The 25970-nt window shown below is 43.1% G+C and overlaps 1 protein-coding gene across 1 annotated transcript; it reads right to left on the reverse strand.

Moving 5' to 3' along the window:
* Window positions 1-673: 673 nt before the first annotated feature.
* Window positions 674-25970, reverse strand: WNT8B (Wnt family member 8B). Its single transcript, XM_017531253.2, has 6 exons — window positions 25747-25970; window positions 5369-5402; window positions 4471-4609; window positions 3276-3401; window positions 2363-2505; window positions 674-2148 (listed from the first exon to the last, which is right to left on the reverse strand). Exons 1-6 carry the CDS (start codon window positions 25812-25814, stop codon window positions 1603-1605), a joined length of 1056 nt encoding a protein of 351 aa, XP_017386742.1. The 5' UTR covers window positions 25815-25970; the 3' UTR covers window positions 674-1602.

The following is a 25970-nucleotide window of genomic DNA, read 5'->3' on the forward strand; positions in this document are numbered from 1 at the left end:
GAACCAGCCACACCGCTTTCTCCTACTCTGGGAGAGGAAGGCTCAGGCTGTCTAGCTTCTGACCAGTTCTGCTCCAGAAGAGCTGCCCAGTCCAGACCCGGGACTGTCCTAGGGCAAGAAAGCTGGCTGGGAAGCTCATTGGGTTACAGAGGGTCTGTCAGGGATTGGTTCTTCCCTCCCCAAGGACTTGCTCTGTTTCATAAACAAGTCCCTGCTGTACTCCTCTCTGAGAATAAAACCAGAAGACTCAGGTACCACAAGCAGCAAGCTCATGGCTATTGAATGAATGTATTAGATTTATATAGATGATTTACTAATCCTTGGCAGATTAGCCTCAATCCAGGTAACTACTTGGGCCACCAGGGAAGTGAGGCTCCAGAGAGGATGGTATCCTGCCAAGATAGGAGGGAGGAGAGAGCCTAAGATTGTATCTGTTACAACATCCCACCCCAATATCCTCAAGAATAAGTGCAGTACCTAGAAAAAGCACGCATGTCACAACGACTACAATAAATTAGAGTTCAAGGTGCTGACCTTCCCATTAGCAACAGTTTCATTGCAGGAAGTTTACTCATGGAAGGAAGATATCCAGTGCTTTGAATCCTGCCTATTTGAAAACCAGGTTGGATTAGTGAGAAGGAAGGGTCTCAGTTTTTCATTCTTATGACCTGCCTCTAGAGGTGCAGACCAGGATCTGAACAGGAAATCTTTATTCACCTCACCCTTGGCTCAGAGGAACAAAGATCCTTTGGGGAAGAAGTAGAGTTGGTTGTTAGAAGGAAGTAGGTCAGGAGCAGGGAGAAGGTAGCTTTAAAGGGTAGGAAATGACTGTACTCTGCCCTTAACATAGTTCCTAGACCTTTGGGGTCTGTATCTGGAGTCCTGTGGGTGATTGTCCAGGCAGGTCATTGCCCCACTAGTAAAGTCCATTCATTACATAGTATCACAAGGATGAGTAGCACCCTTGGTGGTCGAGTAATCACTCCAGGGCTCCCTCTCCTCCATCTTCAACCTCTGCCTCAAGGAACCAACCCCAAAGACGTGGTTTTCCCAGGCCAGTTTCGTCAGTTTCTTTTCAGGGAAGGAAAGGAAAGGGAGAAGAGGAGAGAAAGCATTCAAGATTCCTGGGGAGTCTGTGTCAGCAGGTAGGGGAGGAGCTCTGCAGAAGAGAGGTGCAGCAGTGGGTGAGCCCTGGTAGCATACAGTGGGCAAAAGGGCAAAGCCGTGGCTTTACCTGGGCCCTGCGTGTCTGAGAAGGGCTCTTCCAGTGCCTAAGGCTTGGTAGGCCGGGTCAGGCATTTGGGCTGCTAGGAGAGGGGAGGAGGAACGCCTATTGTCATCCTAATCCAAGGAAGATCCTTAGCTCAAGGTCTGAGTTCTCAGTCGCAGGTGTGGCTGCCAGGAGGATTCAGACAGAGCTCTAGATAGAGCACAGAGGAATTGGAACAGGTTGGAAAGTGGCAAGCTTCGGAGAAATTGCAGTCTCCCTCTCAAGATGCCTAGGTCTGGGAGTGTTGGGCTCCCCATTCCCTAGCTTTCGCAGTTACCGGGGTCTCTAAAAGAAGCCAAGAACCAGTGGGGAAAAGGAGGCAGAGAAAACCCTTAGGGTTTTCTCCCGGGCTTGTGCGCAGCGCCCCTCCGCGGCCGCTCCACGCGGCTACAGAAATACTTGGTGACCTTCCGGCGGCACTGCTCGCAGCGGACTGCGCAGCACCAGTGGAACTTGCAGTTGCAGCTGGACACAGTCTCCGCCCGGCGCTCCTCCACGGCCAGCCCGCAGTCCCCGCAGAGCCGGCGGCAGCTGCGGCGTTCCCAGCGACCCAGGGCTCGCCCGCGCTTCAGGCACTCTCGGCCTTCGGTGCCCAGCAGCCCTAGAGTTTTGTTCTCCAAGCAGTAGTCCGGGGAGTCCTCCAGGTGCACCAGCTCCCGGGTGGAGATGGAGCGAAAGGTGTCGGCGATAGCGCCGCGGCTGGCCGCGCTGTTGCTGGCACCCTGCAGCAGGTCCACCTTGAGTGCCGCGTGGTACTTCTCCTTCAGGTGCGCGCCCACCTCGCGGAACTCGGGCAGCTGCAGCCAACAGGTCTGCGTGGTGCAGCTGCCAGACACGCCGTGGCACTTGCACGTGCGTTTCATGGTGCCCTTCACCGCCTGGGGAGAGAGCTAGGAGTGAGAGGCCCGGGATTAAGCACGAGGCGAGCTTCTGCCCCTACGGGAGTTGGGAGGAGTCTAGTTAGTCTACTGAGACAGCCCACCTGGTACCTCATTTTGCCAGTCTTTTAAATGAACTGAAGAGTTGTCCGCACCTGGCGCTGGTAGTGAATGGAGCCAGCAGCTGCCTATTCCCAAGGGCTGCGTGACTCACCTTGCGGCCAGCTTCGTTGTTGTGCAGGTTCATGGCTGCCCGTGCATCCTGTCCTGTTTCCAGGGCATCGACAAACTGCTTGGAAATCGTCTCTCCGAAGCCCACATTGTCACTGCAGCCTCCCCACAGCCAGCCTTGGCCCCCTGGAAAAGTGCAGCGGAAGGACAGGTCATTGAACAAGCTAGCGCAGAGCCTCCTGGGCTGCTGTTTTTAATTGGGATGGGGTTAGGGGAATAGGAGAGGATTAAGACTGGGCGAGTGCCATGTACCCAGATCAGCGGCCGTCTAGATTTGTTTTTGCCACCTTTTCACGCCCACTTCCAGGTTCAGCCAATCCCCTGCTCAGGGCTCAATGACGTATGTAGTTGCCGAGTTGATTCTCAGCAAGGTGCCGGTACACTCCTCTGCCAACAGTGCCTCTTCCCATGGGCAGAGGGTGCACCTGCTCTGCTGGTGATTGAAGTCCAGAAGCGACAAAATGGTCTCGAAAAGATGAGGAAAATGCAAGCATTGAGGGCAAAAGGGGCACAATTGAAATATGGAGCAACGATATCGGAAACTGGTCGAGAGGGCACAGGGGATTGGAGAGGGCACCGGAGCTAAAGAATAGAAAGTAGACCGAGATAGGCAACATGGAAGGAAGTTCCCCTGCGTTTGAGAGAAGGAATCCCTGAGTGTTGTTTCTTTATAATTATGCTTAAATTAAGGGAACTACTCAATGGAAAAAGAAGGTCCTAAGCTACATTTAACCTGGCTTGTCATTTTAGGGTTTTGGATCAAACTCATTCACACATCTTCCACATTATTTTCTTCATATTTAGAAGAATACAGCTCTTCTTCACCCCCATCAGGCTTTTCATCCGTTATGTGAATTGAACTGGCCTATGCTACCCATCCCCACATGACTACTCACCAAGTTGCCCATTGCGGGAGTCATCACAGCCACAGTTATCAAAATCTCCAAGGCTGCAGTTTCTAGTTAGGGTGTACATGACTCCAGCAGAACTGATGGCATGCACAAATGCTGTCTCACGATTCGCTGGCAGGAACCAAAAATCCAGAGTTAGAGGGAGGAGTTGCAGCCCAAAGAAATATCAGTCATGCTACCTTTCTTTAATAACCATCATTATAGCCTCTTTTCCCAGCTCCATCCTATTTCCCCATCTTTATTATTTTTTTTAACTTTCACTTTTTGCAGAGATAGGGTCTCACTATGTTGCCCAGGCTTGTCTTGAACTCCAGGCTCAAATAGTTTTTCTACCTCATCCTCCCAAAGAACCTGGGATTACAGGCTTGAGCCACTGTGCCTGGCCTCATCTTTATAGTGTCTCTTACCCTCTTCCATGGTCTGCTTCAACCCTGGCCTTAGCCCTACTCTTCTCCTCTCCTGTCTTTTCAGGACACACATTTTATAACCAGGTGGCTAGGGTACTGTTGACACACATGACTGTAAATGAGTTGGGTACTGTTGACACACATGACTGTAAATGAGTTGGGTGGGAAAGAGCCTAAGGAAGAAATGGGGAGGGAGATGAATCTGAAGGCTAGGTTGTAAAGAACCCATCCCCACTTTCTCCTGGAACACTAGGGTCTAAGAGTCCCTAAAGAGTGGCCCATGCCACTGAATCCCCTGGTCACATGGCCAGGGACTATCCCTTAGGCTCTAACCTGTGGCCAGGGGGTCCAGTGGCATGGCCACTCTTTATCTTCTCCATGGGAATCGGGTCTCCAAGTCAGTCTCCACTTGCCCAGTACCTCTGCTAAGGAAGGGGCTAAGAGGAATGAGGAATTATGACCCCTGCCTACCTCCTGATGTAACTTATATTGTGAGGTGACCTTTAGCCAACTGGGAGGCCAAGAATGGTATGAGAAGGGAGTAAGGCAAGATCCATTTGTTGAGCAATGATAGTGTTAAGAAAGAGAGAAAAAAAAAACTCTACAGGTGGGAAAAAGGAGGTAAAAAAGGAAAAGAGAAGATTCCAGAGATGGAGATGACCTAAGAGAAGAGAGCAGGTGAGGAATAAGGGTGTCGAGGAGGGAAGGGACTATCCCTAGGGCTCTAACCTGTGACCAGGGGGTCCAGGAGCTGTAGACGAAGCTTTTCTTACCACTGCGAAGCCCGCCATAGCTGGACAGCTGCAGGGCTCTCTCAGGGCAGTTCCAGCGGTCCCAGGCAAACTGATACTTGCATTCTTCAATACCACTCTGGGCACCAGCTGCCACACTGCTGGAATAAATCAGGTAAGCCTGTAGGGACATAGGGGTAAAAATCCAGACTGAACTTAGGAGGCATTTACCCTAAACTGACCAAACCCTTCTCTTCCTGCTCACTCTCTCATTCCTCCAAAAGAATGACAGAGTAAGCACTTAAATATGCTTTCTCATTTGACATCACAGATAAGCTGTGAAATAGGCACTATTTTGTAGTTCAGGAAGCCGAGGCTCAGAGAGTGAGGTAAAGTAATTTGCCCAAAGTCCCAGAGCTAGCAAATGGCAGAACTAGAAATGAAACTCAGTTTTATGGGACCCTATTCCCTGTTATCCTTTATTCACTATACTATGCTGCCTCTCCAAAATGAGCCCGAATCACATAATTCATGAAATTTAAGCAGTTCTCATCGCATGACCATCTTTGAAAACAACATTTTGGAACTGAAAATGCCATGAATGTAAAGATCATGAGTACAATTCCAGCATTTGACCCTGAGAAGGACACGTGACTTTGCAGCCTGACAGCTGTAAAAGGCTGTTGTTGATTTTTATGGCTCTGAAAATTCTAGCCATCAATTCAGAATTAGTGCTCCTGAGTTCTTATCTCAGCTCTGACAGTGGTTTGCTATGTGGTTTTAGATGTGTCCCTAACACTCTCTGGGTCTCAGTTTTTCTATCTATAATATATACAGCATAATAAAAGATGTGGATATAATGAAAAATCTACATTTATCATCTTTAGTCAACAGGCTAAGATTAGCGACATCCATATCAATTAAAGCAATTTGTTCTTACCTTAGGACCAGTCATCAGGAAATTGTTCATTGACCTATAAGAGAAAAACAAAACAAAACAAAAACCAGAATATAATGCAGAGACACCAACTTGTTTCTGCTTCCAAGAGTGGTAAGAATTATTTCAGCAAATGTAATAGGAAGAAAGGGAAGCTAGTTTTACCCAGGAAACACTGCATTACAAACCTAGTAAAGATAATTTACGGCCAGGTGCGGTGGCTCATGCCTGTATTCCCAGCACTTTGGGAAGCCGAGGTGGGCGGATCCCTTGAGGTCAGGAGTTCGAGACCAGCCTGGCCAACATGGCAAAAACCCGTCTCCGCTAAAAATACAAAAATTAGCGGGGGAGCATGGTAGCAGGCACCTGTAGTCCCAGCTACTCGGGAGGCTGAGGCATGAGAATCACTTGAACCCGGGAGGTGGAGGTTGCAGTGAGCCGAGATTGCACCACTGCACTCCAGCGTGGACGACAGAAAGAGATTCTGTCTCAAAAACAAAAACAAAAACAAAAACAAAAATGAACTTGCCATATGACTTAGCAGTTGCACTCTTGGGCATTTATCCCAGAGAAATGAAGACTTATTTTTGCTCAGAAATTTGTACCGGGATGCTCATAGCCACTTTATTCATAGTAGTCAAAAACTGAAAACTACCCAATGTCTTTCAAAGGGTGAATGGTTTAAAAAGCTGTGGTACATGGTCAGGCGCTGTGACTCACGCCTGTAATCCCAGCACTTTGGGTGGCCAAGGTGGGCAGATCACCAGAACAGGAGTTCGAGACCAGCCTGGCCAACATGGTGAAACCCTGTCTCTACTAAAAATACAAAAATACTATGAAGTCTAGCAAAACTAAGACCTACTTTTTAAAGCTTGACAGGCAACGTTAAGTCAACTGAAAAGAACCACTGCTCAATCAGGTATAGTAGTACCAGCAAAACACAAAAATAAAATTCAGAATGACTTAAATGAATTCACAGTTTCCAAAGCCATTTAGAAATGAGGTCTGGGGATGAATTTCTGATCCTTGAAGACATGTTAGAGGAGTCAGCCAGGCCCTTTGCCTTGGGGAAAGGGGACTGAGCTTTTCCAACTCAACACTTTTTATGTTAGGAATAACATTCACAGATTTTGGACATTACCAAGCCTGACAGAGGTAGTTCCCATTTTCTATAAGACAAAAATTATCGGGAAAGAAAACAACAAAACAAATTGAGTGACAAAGAAAAAGCTTTGCCATAGCCATGACGTGTCTTCCTGTGAAAGGAGTATAAGCCAGAACTACAGGGAGCGATAGAGATTCTAGAGAATGCTTTCCTAAAAGATCCTACAATATGCAAAGATTTGTATGATGCCCTGGTCTAGCCCAACTGATCAACGAACGAGTCTTAATTGAGGACCTGTTGTGGAACAACACTATAGGCCTTATTTGAACTTTTTTGTTAATTTGTTTTGTTTTGTTTTTTTGAGATGGAGTCTCGCTCTGTCTTGCCCAGGCTGGAGTGCAGTGGTGCAATTGCTGCTCACTGCAGACTCCACCTCTTAGGACTTGTGATTTGTTTGTTCATTTGTTTGTTTTTTGAGACGGAGTCTTGTTCTGTCTTGCCCAGACTGGAGTGCAGTAGCACGATCTTGGCTCACTGCAGCCTCTGCCTGCTGGGTTCAAGTGATTCTCCTGTCTTGGACTGCCAAGTAGCTGGGATTACAGGCGGGTGCCACCAAACCCAGCTAATTTTGTGTTTTCAGTAGAGACAGGGTTTTGCCATGTTGACCAGGTTGGTCTTGAACTCTTGACCTCAGGCCCACCTCAGCCTCCCAAAGTGCTGGGATTATAGGCATGAGCCACTCTGCCCCACCAACCTGTGTTGTTAACCTCCAAGTTATTTGCAGATATATTTGAACCTTGAAAAGACTCGGCCAGGTGCCATGGCTCACACCTGTAATCCCAGCACTTTGGGAGGCAAAGGCAGGCCGATCACAGGGTCAGGAGTTCAAGACCAGCCTGACCAACATGGAGAAACCCCATCTCTACTAAAGATAGAAAAATTAGCCAGGTATGGTGGTGCACACCTGTAATTCCAGCTACTCAGGAGGCTGAGGCAAGAGAATTACCTGAACCCGGTAGGCAGAGGTTGCAGTGAGCCAAGGTCACACCACTGCACTCTAGCCTGGGCGACAGACAGAGGAACTCCTTCTCAAAAAAAAAAAAAAAAAAAAGAAAAGAATAAAGAAAAGGCTGTCCTCTGGTGAGTACCAAAGGAGGAGGGTCTTGTTCTTGGTCAGTGAGACAAGGGCGTGATGTCCTTTTGTAGGTAAAATATAGATTGCATAAAACATAGTGAGTGTGTGTTGTGAGAAGATGCAAAGAGAACCAAAAAGGAAGGAATTTAAGTGTTTGTATGGGTGCCACCTAGGGAGTTATGTGATTAAAGGAAAGATGCTAATGAACATTGAAGATACAAAATTTTTTGAAGATACAAATTTTGTTTAACAAATGGAGGCTGCTATACAGACAGAACATGGTAAAACCACTATACTCCCAGATGGAGGTACAGGCTTCCCATGTCCCATGAGGTTGTACAGATGCAGGACCATTCAAAGGCTTTATGCCTTCCTGAACCCTCCCCACTCTTCTCAGACCTCTGCTTGAACTCTAGACTTGCATATCCAACCATATTCTTGGCATCTCTCCTTCAGTGTTTAACACGCATCTCAAACTTTGCGTGTCCAAAGCTGAACTCCTGATCCTCACTGCCACCACCCAAGCCTACCCCTTCTGTAGTCTTCCCCATCTTCTCCATCTAAGTAAAGGACTGTTCCCCTAGTTATTCAGACAAAAATCATAAAGAGTCACCTTATTTTTAATTTTTATTTTTTGTGACCGAGTCTTGCTCTGTCACACAGGCTAGAGTACAGTGGCGCAGTCTTGGTTCATTACAACATCTGCCTCCCCAGTTCAAGCAATTCTTGTGCCTCGGCCTCTCAGGAAGCTGGGATTACAGGCATGCACTACCACACCTGTCTAATTTTTGTATTTTTAGTAGAGATAGGGTTTGGCCACGTTGGCCAGGCTGGTCTCAAACTTCTGACCTCAAGCAATCCACCTGCCTTGGCCTCCCAAAGCGCTGGGATTACAGGCATGAGCCACTGTGCCAAGCCAAGAGTCATCTTTGACTCCTTTCTTTCTCTCACATCCTGCTTCAATCTGTCCTCAAGTCCTGCCAGCTCCAGCTCAAAATATACCCAGCATCCAACCAGTCCTCAGCACCTTCGCTGCTCTCACCCTGGCTCAAGCTGTCCTCTCTTGTCTGGATTATAGTGAAAGCCGACTGATTGATCTCCTTGCTTCCGCCTTTGTTCTCCCAAATTCTGTTCTTAAAATGAGTGGTCCATTTAAAGAGTAATACCTTTAAAATACAAATCGAATGTTGCCACTTTCTGCCCAAAATCCTCTAATAATTTCCTATTTCACACCAAGAAGAAGTTAATTCTTACCGTGGTTTATAAGCCCTTCACAATCTGGCCTCCAGTTACAGCTCTGACCTGACCTCCTCCTGTTTTCCCCTGGCTGCTCTTCGCCCGCTGTGCTGGTCTCCTTGTTCCTCTCACCCACAGGGCACTCTCCAGCCTTGAGGGCATTGCACTGACTGTTCTCTGTTCCTGGAATCCTGGAATGCTTTGGACTCAGTTGTCTACAAGCTTGTTCCTTCACCTACCTCAGCCGTTTAATCACATGTGTCCTTCTCCCTGAGCCCTCCCTTCATCATCCTATTTAAAATTGCAACTCCATCTCCCCATCCCCTTTCTCTGCTTATGAACACTGTATGCTTTATATATTTATTTATTCACTGTTTGCCTCCTCCTACTGGGCTATAAGCGCCATTAAGGCAAGTTGTGTTGTTGTTGTCAGTTGGACTATTTTGTTCACCAAGTATTACCAGTGCCTTGAACAGTGCCTGGCAATAATAAGCATTTAATAATGTTTATTAAATGTTTATTAAATATATTTTAGCCTGAGTGCAGTGGCTTACACCTGTAATCCCAGCACTTTGGGAGGCCGAGGCGGGTGGATAACCTGAGGTTGGGAGTTCGAGACCAGCCTGACCAACATGGAGAAACCCCATCTCTAGTAAAAATACAAAATTACCTGGGTGTGGTGGTGTGCACCTGTAATCCCAACTTGGGAGGCTGAGGCAGGAGAATCACTTGAACCTGGGAGGCAGAGGTTGCAGTGAGCAGAGATTGCACCACTGCACTCCATCCTGGGCAACAGGAGTGAAACTGCATCTCAAAAATATATATATAGATATAGATGTGTGTGTGTATATTTTAATGTTTGTTGAATGAATGAATGCAGGAACCCACATTTGGGGTGGGACTAGGAAGAAATATCATCTGAGGAAACTCTAAAGGAGCAGCTATCTAGGTGGGGGGGGACTTCCTCATTCATGCCCATGGTTCTAACCATCTTGATTAAGTGATTAATCAAGTGATCAATCCTTAACTTCAGCCCTAACTTCTTTATTAAGATTCGGAGCTGCATTTCCACGTGAAACCTAGATTTCTCTACTGGGAATGTTTCCAATTGTGAAGACGATTTATCTAAAAGCTAACTCATCTTTCCTACCAAACTAGCTACTTCTTCTCACTTGATTTATTATTTTTTTAATTAATGGAACCACCATTTTGCCAAGTCTCTACCAACTTGCTCTCATCATCCAATCAGTTACCAAATGTATAGTCTTCGGCTAGACCAATCTTCTGAAAGACTGATTCTGATGTCATTCTTCTGCTCAAGAATCTTCCACAGCTTTCCAACTTTTGGTACTCAAGACCCTCCATAATCTGATTATATAACCTTTCCAGTCTCATTTCCCATTAAATATCCCTACCTGTCCAATCCTCTAGTCAAGCTGAACCAGTTGCTATTCCGAGCACCTATGCATTCATGCCTCTATGCCTTTGTTCAGCTGTTCTGTTAAATCTCACTATTAGTATTTGCAGCCAGTGGCGCTGGGACAACTGGGTATACACATACAAAATGATGATGGATTGTTATTGCACAACATATATTTATTTAACATTACAACCACCGCATCCCTTTTAATTAACTCAAAATGTATCCTATCATAGACCTAAAGTAACTGCAAAAACTGTGAAACTCTTAGAGCAAAGGATGCATGTACATTTTTGTGATGTGAGGTTTGGCAGTGGTTTTGTAGATAGCGTAAGAAAAGCGCAAGTGACAAACATAGATAAATTGAACTTCTTCAAAATTGAAAACATTTGCACTTCAAAAAACACCATCAAGATAGCAAAAAGATAACTCACAGAATGGGAGAAAATATTTGCAACGCACATATTTGATAAGGAGTTAATATGCAAAATATATAGATGACTTCTAAAACTCAACCACAGCAAAACTTGATTAAAAAATCAGCAAGGGGCTGTGCGTGGTGGCTCATGCCTGTAATCCCAGCACTCTGGGAGGCTAAAGCAGGCAGATGACTGGAAGTGAGGAGTTTAAGGCCAGCCTGGGCAAGGTGGTGAAACCCTGTCTCCACCAAAAAATACAAGAATTAGCTGGGTGTGGTGGCATACACCTGTAGTCCCCAGCTACTTGGGAAGCTGAGGCAGGAGAATGGCTTGAACCTGGAAGGCGGAGGTTGCAGTGAGCCAAGAGTGCACCACTAAACTCCAGCCTGGGCAACAGAGCAAGACTCTGTCCTAATCAATCAATCAGTTTTTAAAAAAAATCAGTAAGGGACTTGAATAGATATTTCCTCAAAGAAGATATGCAAGCAGCCAATAGGCACATGAAAAGATGCACACTATCTTTTTGGAGTGATTAAAATGTTCTAAAATGGTTTCTGGTGAGAGTTGCGCAAATCCATGAATTGGCTAAAAAAAAGTAGTGATTTGTATACTTTTAAAGAGTGCCTTTTATGGTACGTAGATTATACCTCAATAAAGCTCTTATTTAAAAATCTCACTTATTCTTGAATAAGTACTGGTGCAAAAGCCACAACCAGCACGTCTTGAAGTCTCACAGCAAGTTTTCTCTGTTTCCTGTTAAGGTTTCCCTTTCCTCCCTTGTACTTGACTGGAAGTATGGGCTGCCTTAGTTATCTCTGTATACCCTCCAGCTCCTAATCTAGTACTTTGGGCATGTAAGTGCCTGTAAAAGTGAATTCAATAAAAGGATTTTGAACTCAAAAAGATAGATCATCAGATGCAATAGAGAATTTAAGGAGAAAAAGAACTGCAAAAAGATTTTGAGGAATATAAGAAGTCTGTGGCAAGCCAGTGCTCCCACTAATTTTTTAATGTCGTGAGCAGATGACTGCGCTACATTAGCACATGATCATACTACGAGAGTAACAGGCAGCAAACACGAAGCGTGTGTACAGTGGTTAGTGCTCTAATCAAACCTTTAGCAGAGTCAATCTGACACTCTTAGTGCTATGTATAATTGTTATTGTGCTTCATGGTAATTAGGTATAAGTGGTGAGCAAGTTACATAACTAACTGTGGTTAGTTGTGCTTTTACACTAGCAAGTAAAAATTGTATCATTGTTTCTTCTTGTGTTAGTCCTCCAGTATACGTGTGTGTATACACTGATATATAAAGTTTAACCATATCATGTAGTAATAGCTAGCACTTGTCAAGTATGTGAGGAACTCTTCTAAGTGCTTACCTGTATCATCTTTTTAAATTTTTATAGCAACTCCGTGGGGTGGGTACTATACTTTTCATTGAGTGTTTATTTTGTGCACTCCAAGTACATTTATTTATTTATTTATTTATTTAGAGACTCTGACTCTGTAGTCCAGGCTGGAATACAGTGCCCTGACCTTGGCTCACTGCAGCCTCGACCTACCAGACTCAAGCAATCTTCCCACCTCAGCCTCCAAGTAGCTGGGACTACAGGCACATGCCACCATGCCCAGCTAATTTTTGGAATTTTTAGCAGAGACAGGGTTTCATCATGCTGGCCAGGCTAGTCTCGAACTCCTGACCTCAAGTCATCCACCCACCTCGACCTCCCAAAGTGCTGGAATGACAGGGGTGAGCCAACACGCATGGCATATTTTTATTTTGTATTTTTTTGTAGAAATGGAGTTCGTTGTGTTGCCAGGACTGACCAAGTGCTTTTAAAAGTGTTTTACATATTTTAAGTTTATATAATGATCACAATTTTATGAGGTAGAAACTATTATATCTTCCATTTTACAGAAATAGAGACTGAAGCGTAGAGTGGTCAGCCAGCCTCACACAGCTAGTTAAGTGGTAAGGCCAGGATTGGATCGCTGGCAGTCCTACTGTGGAGCATGTACTCTACCTGCTGTTCTTTTCTGCAGCCCGCATTTTCCTTGCTCTCATTCCCAGTGACTAATCCAGGAGTCCTAATTCCTGAAAAATTCTTCATAAGTATTTCTGAGAGGGCTAAGCAATCTTTTGCACACACTCGTGAATAAACCCAGTTAACTGTCACATTGTCTCTGCTATTTTTTTTATCTTTTCATTGTATTAGCCTTCACTTCTATGTCCACAAAACAGCCACATCTGCCAGGGCACAGGCTCTGCTTTCTTATTTATTTATTTATTTATTTAGAGATAGAGTCTTACTCTGTCACCCAGGCTGGAGTGCAGCGGTGTGACCTCAGCTCACTGCAACTTCTGACTCCCTGGTTCAAGTGATTCTCCTTCCCCAGCCTCCCGAATAGCCGGGATTACAGGCGTGCATCACCACACTCAGCTAATTTTTGTATCTTTAGTAGAGACAGGGTTTCACCATCTTGGCCACGATGGTCTTGATCTCAGGACTTTGTGATCCACCTGCCTCGGCCTCCCAAAGGTCTGGGATCACAGGCGTGAACCGCCACGCCCGACTTAGGCTCTGCTTTATCTGGGTAGCATCACATCTGCTGGGCACGTTTTCCAGGGATTGTTCCTGCTCACACTGGGTTCTATGTATAGAAGAGTAGGGATCAACAAATACTAAAGGACACTGTACACAGAGGTGGGAAGGGGACACCGTGTGTGGCTTAATGACAGCGTTGTGTTCTGAGAAATGTGTCTTCAGGTGATTTTGTCACTGTGCAAACATCATAGAATGTGCTTATACAAACCGAGATGGCTAGCCTACTACACACCCATGCTATATGGTATACCTATTGCTCCTAGGCTACAAACCTGTACAGCATGTTATTGTACTGACTACTGTGGGCAATTATAACATAATGGTAAGTATTGGTGTATCTAAACAAAACATAGGCTAGGCGTGGTGGCTCATACCTGTAATCCCAGCACTTTGGGAGGCTGAGGCAGGTGTATCACCTGAGGTTGGGAGTTCGAGACCAGCCTGGTCAACATGGTGAAACCCCGTCTCTACTAAAATACAAAAATTAGCCAGTCGTGGTAGCGCTTGCCTGTAGCCCCAGCTACTCGAGAGGCTGAGGCAGGAGAATTCCTTGAACCCGGAAGGCAAAGGTTGCGGTGATCCAGGATTGCACCCACTGTACTCCAGTCTGGCAACAGAGCCAGACTCTGTCTCAAACAAACAAACAAACAAACAAAAATATTTTAAATGGTGTGTACTTCTATAGGACACTCACTATGAATGGAGCTTGCTGAAATGGAAGTTGCTGTGGGTGAGTCAGTGAGTGAGGGAGTTAATGTGAAACTATAGGACATTACTGTAGACGACTGAAGACTTCATAATCACTGTACACCTCTGCTGAGCTATGTTTATTTTTGAAATTTCCTCAATAATAACCTTAGCTTGCTGTAACTTTTTTACTTTGTAAACTTTTAAATTTTTTAAACTTTTTGACTCTCTTAATAATACTTAGCTTAAAACACAAATATATTGTACAGCTGTACAAAAATATTTTCTTTCTTTATATCCTTATTCTTTAAGCTTTTTTCTATTAATGTTTTTACCTTTTAACCTTTTTTATTACAAACCAAGACACACACACATTGGCCTAGGCCTGCACAGGGTCAGGGTCACCAATACCACTGTCTTCCACCTCCACATCTTGTCCCACTGGAAGGTCTTTGAGGGCAATAACACACACGACGCTGTCATCTCCTCTGCTAATGTTTTTTTCTGAATAACTCCTGAAAGGCCTGCCTGAGGCTATTTTACAGTTAGTTTTTTTTCTTTTCATACATAGAAAGAGGATACTCTAAAATAACAATGGAAAAGTATAATGTAGCAAGCACATAAGCCAGTAACATCATTTATTATCAAGTATTGTGTACTATATATAATTATATGTGCTATGTTTTCATACAACTGGCAAAGCAGTAAGTTCATTTACACCAGCATCATCACAAATACGTGAGTAATATGTTGAGCTGCGAAGTTCAGATGGCTACCATGTCACTAAGCGATAGGAACTCTTCAGCTCCATTATAATCTTATGGGACCACTGTCATATAAACGATTCACCATCGACCAAAGTGTCACTATGCAGTGCATGACTGTCTATAAAAGCTCTCTGGTCTGGGCATGGTGGCTCATGCCTGTAATTCCAGCATTTTGGGAGACTGAGTGGGCGGATCACTTGAGGTCAGGAGTTCAAGACTAGCCTAGCCTGCATGGTAAAACCCGTCTCTACTAAAAATACAAAAATTAGTGGTGTGGTGGCATGCATCTGTAATCACAGCTACTTGGGAGGCTGAGGCTGGAGAATCACTTGAACCCAGGAGGCAGAGGTTGCAATGAGCCAAGGGTGTGCCACTGAGCTCTTTGTACATTCTGCTCATTTTTTCTGTAAACTTAAGTCTGCTCTAAAAAATGGATCTGTTAATTTTTTTTTTTAAAGAAAGAACAAATGTCTTTTGACCCCCTTTAGAGTTTTCCTTTTCCACTTTGGTATCAAAACAGTCACTTGTGTAAAAGGGTCTTATAGAGTTTTAGTAAAATATATATTTTTAAAGTTTGGCTTATAGCACCCCCTCCTAGTAAACCTCCCACCCACTTTGTTGGTCTGTAACCAGGGGGCTTGGTAACAAATTCGAGTGACAAGCTTCGTTGCTGGAACTTCTCAGTTCTCTTCCTTAAGAGCAAATGCACTCTCGGGAAGATTCCATAGTCACTCATTTAGATAAACTTCTAGGGCCTGTGTCCCTACCCATTCTCCTGATGTAGCCAGCTATGCTGAATACAGTTGGTGCGCCCAAAGGGTGGTCTTTTCAAAGAGTGCCAAGCTTGCAAAGAAATGAGAGATTTTTTCTTAAGTATTAAATTGTCTCTCTAGTGTTGCATTGATACACTTTCCATGCTCAGCCTTCAGGGACCTCATATTGAAAGTGCCTTGCTCCCCTAGGAGCTGTGTGCATTGGCCGTGGCACTCTGGCCATTGCTGACTCAACTGTCCTGGACTTCTTCCATCCCTCTAATGACCCTCTGGAGAAAAAGCACCAGTGCACTTTCTGATTACCTTGAGAGCTTGCAGTTTCCATTGACTTAAAAGCAAATAAGGGGACTAGGATCTGGCCAGATAAGCAGATAATTCCTCAGTAAGACTCTGACAGAAGCTAGCCCTATTGCTGTCTCCAGGCACCTAAAGGGGGTGACTTTGGTGAGAGCATCTTCCCCAGAATTGTCCCTGGCCTTACTGTAATTCTCAGTGGTGAGGGGTGTAACAACCACACCCCACCAACCCCCATTAGCTGTTGGGTGGCTGTACTGCCTGACCTAGATTGGACTGGATTTTCTCCCTACCCTACTCCCATCTCGTGGTATCTTTTTTTTTTTTTGAGACAGAATTTTGCTCTGTTGCCCAGGCTACATCTCAGCTCACTGCAACCTCTGCCTCCCAGGTTCAAGCAACTCTTGTGCTTCAGCTTCCCAAGTAGCTGAGACTATGCAGGTTATGCACCACCACACTCAGCTAATTTTTGTATTTTTAGCAGAGACAGGGTTTTGCCATATTGTTCAGGCTGGTTTTGAGCTCCTGACCTCAAGCAATCTGCCCACTTTGGCCTCCTAAAGTGCTGGGATTACAGGGGTGAGCCACTGCACCTGGCCTCGTAGTATCTGTCTTGCTTTAGTGTTCTGTTAGAGGTGTTTCATCAGTCTAGGACAGTAGAGTACAAAATGTAGATTGCATGAGAATCCTCTTGGGGAGTTTATTGCACATGCAGACTCCTGGGCCCCAGCTCCAGTGACTCTTGTTCAGTGGTAGTTGTAAGAGAGGAGGGAGAATGAGTGGTAGAGAGCTGCATGCCCAGGTTCCCAAGATGGTTATACTACGGGTAGTCCTCACTTGAGAAACACCGGGCCAGAGGGAGAACAGGGAGATGCTTGCAAGCATCTAATACCTAAGTAATAATTTGAGGGGCTGGGAGACTTAGATTATTTCTACAGTCTTCTGGAAAATGGCTCTCCAACTGCAACATTCTCTTTTTTTGTATCTGGGTGATGTGTCTTCTGGTTTTGGTAGTTCTCAAAGCTTTCATTGCCTGGAAGGGCTGGACCTCTAACCGCACTGATCATTAGTCAGGGGTCTATTTCCTTCTTTGTAGTTTTTCTTTGTGTTACAGTGTTTCCAGCAATTACTGCTGACTTGCTTGTGCACACCTTTCCATACTAGGAATCAACTATTTGCCGGGGGTAGGGGGGCAATATGCCCATAAGGATTCCAAGTCTTTGCCTGGGGCTATCTGTCACTACCTCCACTCACAGAAGCCTTTAAGGCCACAGCTATTATCTTACATTCTTAGACCTCCTGTGCATGCTTGTCACCAATCCTGAAGAAAGCAACTCACTCTTAAGTCTATCCTTTTTCCTATAAGCTTCTAAGGCTCATGCTTCTCCCAAGCTGATTTTCCAACAGTAAGAATATGGGAAAGCAATCATCCCCCCTCCTTCTGAGAGCTCACAATAATGTCTCACTGTAAGTAGCATCTGCTGTCACTTGATCCCACCTAGGCTGGTGGTCAAACTGCATCCTTCTGTCCCTGCCTTCCCTACCTCCTCTAATATAAACACAAAGAAATTCTTTCTCCTTCCTTTTAATGTGTGTCTTGGTCCTTGCTATTCTCCTTGCTGAATATCTTTTCCTAGCTGTTAAAAACTATCCATGGATACAGATACATTAGTAGTTGTGAGGCTGCAGGTAATGTCCAAAGCAGAGCCCTGCAGACTTTTTGTCATTTTCTGTTGCTTCGCTGCTCAGGGATCTTCTAACCTTGCAACACGTCAGTGGCTATAATCTAGCCACAATTAAAAATTTTTTCATTTAGGGCACTATAGCTCCTCAAACACGCATGTTTTTCTGCATTATGTGGCTTCTCCCCTGGGTAGCTTTGCCTTCTGAATTGCCTAGTCCATAATCTGCCTGATCCACAGTAAAACTTTTTCCTAGGAAGCTGGGACAGGAGGGGAGGGACTTCAGATTAACCCAAATACAAATGCCACAGCTTCTCTTTTAGCTCTTCGATAGCCTCCAAGCTTCTTTTGTTTATTTGTGTGCTTAGGCTTTTTTTTTTTTTTTTGTTTGTTTTTGTTTTTTAATTGTTTGTTTGTTTATCTAACATTCACTATCCATAGATACACACACATTCATAGAAAGAGCCCTTCTTTACCTGTTACCATCTGAAGAAGTTTACATTATTTTATGACCTTAGGAAGTTCACAGAAAATTGCAAGTTTCCATTCTCTGTCTAGTATATCTCATTGTAGACAAGGGGTTTAAACCACTAACCAATTCACACGTTTAAACTGTTTCTTCCTTTTGGGGGCTGTTCTCCAAACTAGCAGAGCCCACAAAATGGTTTCTACCACATCACATTGTATGGTTTGCAGTTTCACAGTCATGGTCAGAATACATGCCTGATTCTGCATAGCCCATACCACAGATGGGCACTGGACCAGAGTGCCAGGTACCATGCCATGCCACATTTAGACATACATCTCCCTTTGTACGACGAGGCCAAATGTGTGTGCTGGACTTCCTCTCCCCTTAGCAACAGCGTTCTTTCCCAGTAAGCTCCTCAGCCTTATGCAGCACTTCTTGCAGGCCAGTCCCATGAGTGTGCCAGGTATGTCTCAATGCATTTGAATCCCAGTGGTTTATGTAGCTTAGATTTAAGTTAGGGTTTTCCTGTTTTTTAAAAAAACCAAGCTTCTGGCCAGGCGTGGTAGCTCATGCCTATAATCCTAGCACTTTGGGGAGTTGAGGTGGGCAGATCACCTGAGGTCAGGAGTTTGAGACCAGGCTGCCCAACATGGTGAAACCCCATCTCTACTAAAAATATAACAATTAACCAGGTGTGGTGGTGGGCACCTGTAATCCCAGCTGCTTGGGAGGCTGAGGCCGGAGAATCGCTTGAACCCAGGAGGTGGAGACTGCAGTGAGCCAAGACTGTGCCACTGCACTCCAGCCTGCTGAAAGAGCAAAACTCGATCTCAAAAGAGTACAGGGTTAAAGGCTAAGGGGAGGGTATGGAGTAGGGAAGCTGCCTGGAGCTATAGATGGAAGGTGCTCCAGTGATAGCAGCTTTCTCTTACCTATAGAACACATGTGAACGGCACACACAAAGGCATGTTCACGTGTGCGCACACACACACAATTACATGGAAAGTAGGAATTACAAATAACCGTGAAATAATATCCCATTGGTCCCAGATTTTCTTCACTACCCTTATCTGATCATCCCTGAGGGTATTTGAACTAGGAACTATTCACTATACAATTTGAGAGAGTTGAGTTTAAAATGCAAATTTTTTTTTCAAGGGTGAAAAGCATGACTAATTCTTACCCCTTCTAAAGTATTGAAATCAGACTTTCCTACTTAACTAGGGAAAGGGATTAGGAGGTAGAAGTTACAAGGTATCTGAAGTCTTGAAGAGAAGTACTTAGACTTTCAAAGACAAATTTCCTCCTACTTAAAAATGTGTCAAGAGGGAACAAAGCTGGTATCAGTGGAGGGATCTATTTCAGTAGGGCAGTAGAACACAAGCCAGACTGCAGAGAGTGAAGAGCTAGGAGCGGCTAGTGCTGACTTGTTGTAGGAGGACGGCATTGAAAGAAAAAAGAGAAATGATTGCAGTGGTGACTGGGAACAAAGGAAGGTCTCTTTCTTTCCTTCCCTCCTTCCTTCCTTCCTTCCTTCCTATCTTTCTTTCTTTCTTTCTTTCTTTCTCTCTCTCTCTCCCCCCCCTTCCTTCCTTCCCTTCCTCCCTCCCTCCCTCCTTTCTTTCTTTCTTTTCTTTCTTTCAAGGAGTTTCGCTCTTGTTGCCCAGATTGGAAGGTTAGAGTACAATAGCATAATCTCAGCTCACTGCAGCCTCTGCCTCCCTGGTTCGAGCGACTCTCCTGCCTCATTCTCCCTAGTAGCTGGGATTATAGGCAGATGTCATGACAGCCAGCTAATTTTTTGTATTTTTAGTAGAGACAGGGTTTCGCTATGTTAGTCAAGGCTGGCTTTGAACTCCTGACCTCAGGTGATCCGCCCGCCTTGGCCTCTCAAACTGCTGGGATTACAGGTGTGAGCCAGTGCACCTGGCGAAAGGTATTTTTCCAGATGAGTACAGAAAGAAACATTCAGGAATGTGTAGCTTTTGGTCATATTCCCCTATCTAGTTCACCAATTTAAAGTCCATCTGTTTCTTCAAAGGGAGTTCAGCCCTGTAAATCATTCTAACAATGTTTTTTGTAAATGTGAATTTTTTATATAATAATTCAGTGCCCTAAAATATGAAAAGACAAAACAAGTCTTGCAAGCCAATTGTCCCACAGGACAAGTCTGTACCATGGATCTTTGCGAAAGAAGCTCAGGCAGATTCCTTCAGACGTGAATCACAAATGTTCAGGGGGTCATCTTTTCCCCTGCAACTGATATGTCATTTGTATTTTGGGATATTTTATAGAGGGATAGGATATCTTCCCTGTCCTCATTTCCTTCCTTCTTTGTGTATTGTAGCAAGCCCTACTGAGAAATACTAAGCCACAGAAAATCACGTCAGCACTTAGCATCTAAATGAGGACTGCGGAGGGGATAAGCTATACTCAGGCTCCTTTCCTTAGTCTCTAAGTGAGAGCTGCTAAGAACAGCTCAAGCCACCGTTCCCAGAACGCCTGAGATCACAGGAACTTTTTCTGCAGTCATGATTGAGGCAGAGAATTCTGTTTTGTTTTCTGATCTTGTTGCCTTGGTCCCTGCAGTATAGACTTTAGAAAATATTTATGTTTTGCATTGATGGATACAATACCAGTTTATATCAGTATCAGGAAGGTAGGTCTACGTGGTAACTCTCAGAATTATCCTGTAAAACAACTAGGTGAACAGTTTAAGGTTGGAAAATGGACAGGTTTTGGCACTTGAGTGCCATTTTTACTGCTTAATGGAATTAAATCCAAACAGATGGTAAAATGGTCTCTCCACAATCTGATCCAACCCTCAATTTCTACTGTCTTCGCTAACCAGCCACAGATCCAATAGAAATAAATTCAAACATGCATTTGAATGACTTACTCCCTTTTGCTAGTTTGTATTCTTGATTTTCTCCCAAGGACAATGGGAGAAATGTACAGTGTTCCCCAAACTTCATTGTAATTAGCGCCCTGGATCTCTCAGACACAGGATAGATAATCCTTTTGCTATCACTCTTCTTCCTATTTTGAACCATGGTAGTTTGGAAGGTTTAGACTAAGAGACATATACGCAATTAAAAATACCACAGAGAGTGTAGATGAAATCAGATTGGTCAGAGATTGATAACTGTTGAAGCTGAGTAATTAGGGTTTGTTATACACGCTGAAAAAACATGTTTTTTGAAAACCTTTGAAAAAACATGTTTTTCCCATAATATTAAAATTTTAAAACAAACCCCATTATGCTGAAAAGCGATAACCTCCAGAATCCGGGCTCCACCAGATGCCTTGGACTAAGGTGAGGAAATGCGACACGGGATAATGTGGACAATCTCCTGGTTCACTATTTAGTATCCTAGATATCGATAAGGAAGGGAACCTTCAAAGTGTGTATGATAAACCTAAAGAAACTGAGTACAGGAAAAGGACTGAAATTCATAGCAGCAAAAGGTAATTGCAGTTTTGAATGAAGGGGAAATTCCTTCTGAAGTAGGATGGTGTAAGTTTGGCCTGGAGAGTATAAGAATTTCATCTACAGAGCTGCATAGAAAGACTGACCTATTGGCCCTCATATCGGGTCTTATTGGGACTACTGGAATATAGCCCCATAATGTGCCAGTACCATAGGCTGCTGAAGTTGCAAAAACAGCCTCGTTTTTAAAAGTGAGTTTGGACTGGTCAGATGATGGTGAATTTAAATGATCCCCTTATGATCTGATTTTCTCTGGGCTTGGAGAAAACTCTAACCTAAGAAGCATACAGAGAAATGAAATGATCAATAACAGGGGCTTACAATAAAGATTGAGAAAAACAAACCATAAAAGTTTAGCTTATAATGAGACTGAAGCGTCTACCCAAAGTGGATGGTAGTTTCCGTTGAGAGGTCCTGGGAGTGCAGATATATTTCAAGTGGGAGGCAATGGGGAATGTTATTTATGTGACCCAAGCTCAGTGTTTCCCCCAGCTGTTAACCCAGCCTGATCCTTTACCGAGTGGAAAAAAAAAAAATCCACTTTCTGAAAAATAAAGATTTATCCTAAGAAAAATTATATTGACCTTGTTTTCTAAGCCATATGAATTCTCCCCCACTTTTCCAATGAAAATAGACAAGCGTCACTGGAGCCCAGAAAAAAGGAATTTTATTAATAGTCGTAAGACATAATAGTATTATCCAATTTAGAGCAGCATTAAACCAATTTTTCCAGTTGGAAAAAAGAAAAGAAAAAAGAAATATCTTTCCATGGAAGAGAGAGGGTTTGGATTCAAACTTCTTTTCGTCTGGTCCTTTTTCAATGCCCCATTTGTCACTATGAAATATCACACAAAGGGGATCCTTCTTTGTGTCATATTGTTATCCATGGAAAACTAAAACAAAGATGCATCTTAGAGCATCCTTCTTGTCCACAAACTGGTTTCATAAGAAGAGCTGTAATGAAGTGTCTTTTCCCAGGACCCTCACAGCCTTTGTTGTTATTAATAATTATAAGAGTTATTGTCTTTCATGACAAGAGAAATAGAGTTTCTGGAAGGAAACGCATAGGGCTCAAGTTGTGGAGGCCATCAACAAGAAAACGGAATTCTCAAAGCCCTCAGGCCTTCCTACTGTGCAGCTGCTGATCTAGCCCACCTCAGAGCTACTCCACAAATCTCAGCTTTTTTTAATGGATCAGGAACTTTTTTTTTTTTAAATGAACCAGGGATGCTTTTAAATTACTCTTTTGTAGTGTCATATTTTTTTTTCAGATTCCAAAGCAGTTCCTCACACCTTACCTTCTTTTCTCTCTCTCTCTCTCTTTTTTTTTTTTTCTTTCTTACACCTTACTTTTTATTTCTCTGACTTTGGAGATTCCCAGCTTCTTTAAGGATGAAAATCTGCTCCTATCGTGACAGTTTTAGTGGATCCTCACTTGATCATATTCGGCTTTTTTGTATTTGTTGATAGGAAAAACTCAACATGGCAAAAACTTATGACAGAACCCCCGTATAAATTCAGTAATTTTAAAATGAGTTTGTATTTTATTGTTCATAATATACACCTAAAAGTAGTAGCACATAGTGTGGAGAACAGTAATTTCAGCTTTACACAATGCTTGGTGAGAATATGGATTCAAAGACCCTTTTCCAATAACTGATTCCTTCGCCAATCAGGAATCCCACATGTCATCATCAGATGAGATTTCAAGAGCCATAGAAAGGTTACTCTAAAACATAAATATAGAGGACCAAAAGATAATGTTTTTCAAAAGCTGCCTTAAAATCCAAAGATTTTAGACAAATTCTTTTCCTACTGCAGAAGAGAAATGGACTCTGTTTTAAATTCCTGCTGCAAACCTTTGGAAAGAAGTAGAGGTGGTAACTTCTGTTGAAGAATGAGAGCAGAGCTACAGTTTACTTCTTTGTCCAGGGGCATCCTTCTGATTTGGTGGTGACAGACTTAGGTGGGGAGAGAGTGAGAAATGAACAGAACTGGGTAAGACCCAGTGTCATTATGAGATAACATTTGGAGTAAAATGGGGCCGACCAGCTAAGGTAAAACACTTTCTAGGCCTGCTCATTCCAGATAATTAAGTGTATTGGAAGGAAAATCAAATTGGTTCCTCTCTGGCCACCATTATAATCACCGTCATCTGCTTGGCTTATCCTGCATTCTCATTCTCTTTCTTTGGAGCCATAAGGATTAAGATAAATAAATTCAAAGGAAAGAATTTTCTCAAGTTACTAAAAGACAGTTCTCCTCCGAAATGTCCCAACTATAAAAAATTGTGGCAAATACTTTTCAAAAAACTTATCTTGTACTAATTTAATAGTAAAACTGCATATGATAGGGGACTCTCATCATTATTCTCTCCTTTTGAAGCCTAGGAATTTCTGTTGATGGACTTTTTTAGACAGTAATTTCAGGCAGGCCTACAACTGAACAGCCAAGCAGAAATTGTGGTTCTCCATTTGTTAAATGCTTTTGAGGTCCTTACATAAAAGGTTCATAATGAAGTATTAAGAGAAGCATTTCAAAGGCTTTCGTTGGTCAAATTTCTCTGCATGGCATAAAGGGGAAGACGACCTTATGCAAAGCCCTGATAGTTTCATTAGAAGCATAATCAAGATTTAATGTGAAATTTAAAAGTGACTTTTCAAATGCCACCACAGATTCTTGATGAAGTGCAAATGTTTAATTTAAATTGGGGCTTATAGGAAAAAGCAATTAAAATCTAATTGTATTATACAGGAGATTTGTACATTTTCTCCTCAAAGTCAGGCAAGGGGAGGAGGGGTTCTTAAACCCTGTTTTTTAAATTAGAACTTTCTTTCACATCTCTTTTTTCTTTTTTCTTTTTGAATCCAGACACTTGAATTTGGACAGACAAACAACCCAGCCACCTTTCAGTGTGGCTGTGTCAGTATCGGAATGAAATGAACATGACCCCCTCCTGCAGGGAAGGGAACACACAGTAAAGGTATTTTTTATAGAACAATTCACACCGCCCTGGTGACTAGGAAAAGGAATCTCGTGTTTCTCTTTTGCTGATACTGAATCAGCTGAAGAATACCATGAACATCAGTAGAAATGCTCTGAAATAGTCTCCTCTCCCCTTTGTCTTTTTGTTCTTATGAGAGGGAGAGAAGAGAGACTTTTTTTTTTTTTGAAAGTTGAAATATTTAATTAAAATGCCAATTAAAAATGGACTAATTGGTGATTCTGCTTATAATTAGAAATGTTGCAAATTATTGTATTAACTTGCAAATAGTTTTATGAAGTTGGCATACTTATCAACATTCCAATAAAGATGGCTACACTCATTTATGATAAAAATATATTTTCAATTCTCAAAGGAAGCTTATCTCAGCAAAGAAATTTCTTTTCTTGCTTCCTCAACAGTTTGTGTAGCAATTGGATTTATATCTTGGTTAAATAGATGGTCAAAATGAGAACTGATGAAGAGAGAGACTGAGCTTATATCTGAACTGGAGAGAAACTCCGAACACCCTAGCAACCTGAGTTCTGTATGTTATTGTGTACTTGTGTATTTGCCTATGAACAGTTGCATGTATGGATAGTTTACGTGGTTTCCAAGAGATAAATGAGAATGGTGATGATATTCTTTAGCATTTGTGTTTATAATTTACAAAGCACTTCGTATACATTATCTGATTTTCTGAGCATTTAGAAGTGTTTGCAAATTGAACAAATTAAATAAATTTGTTGAGACATTTATATTTCTGAAATATTTAGTTTCAAACATGTTTGTTAACCCAATGCCCACTTAGTAGTTTACATAACATTTTTTATGTCTAGAAAAATGACAGTTTGAGCAATTACTTAGAATATCCTGAAAAAAAAAATAAAGTCAGAAAGTCCAAAGTAAGAGCTCATTAAATTTTGTCTCCAGACTTCGCCTCAAGATCAGATTCAACAAATAGAACTTGCTTTGAACTACCGTCCTCTCCACAATGCTGACATCAGGATTTGGTTAAAAAAAGTTGGGGGGGGACTGCTGTCCACTTTCCCCCACATCACTTGGAATATTTGTGGAATATTTAATTTATAAAAATAGGAACTCCTCCTCCTGTTATTAGTCCTTTATTGGTAGGGGTCCTAAAGATTCACTAAAATCAGCCACAAATTTAGAAAGAGCCCTACTCCATAGAACAGTTTTTCCAAGGAGAGATCTCAAGCCTTCCTACATTCCTGGAAATGAAATGATCTTTACCCAACATATTACATACACTTACCTGTTCTCAGTTTCAGGTAAGAGTCCGGCTACTTACCAGCTGTGGCTGAGTTGGAGGACACAGGTAAAAAGAGAGATGTACACAGAAGGCTTTGAAAGAAACATAATCCTCTGGAGTTTAACAGCTAGAGAAAATTCTAAAAAACTGGGAGATGGATAGGCAAGATGGAGAAATATTCTCCTCAGTGGCAGTGGGATGGAATTCTCAAAGCCCAACTTCCTTGGTGTGTAAGCGATCCCAAACAGAGTTAAGGGGAGGTG

Source organism: Cebus imitator, unplaced genomic scaffold (genome assembly GCF_001604975.1).
Source record: "Cebus imitator isolate Cc_AM_T3 unplaced genomic scaffold, Cebus_imitator-1.0 Scaffold71, whole genome shotgun sequence".
In the NCBI taxonomy this organism is placed as follows: Eukaryota; Metazoa; Chordata; class Mammalia; order Primates; family Cebidae; genus Cebus; species Cebus imitator.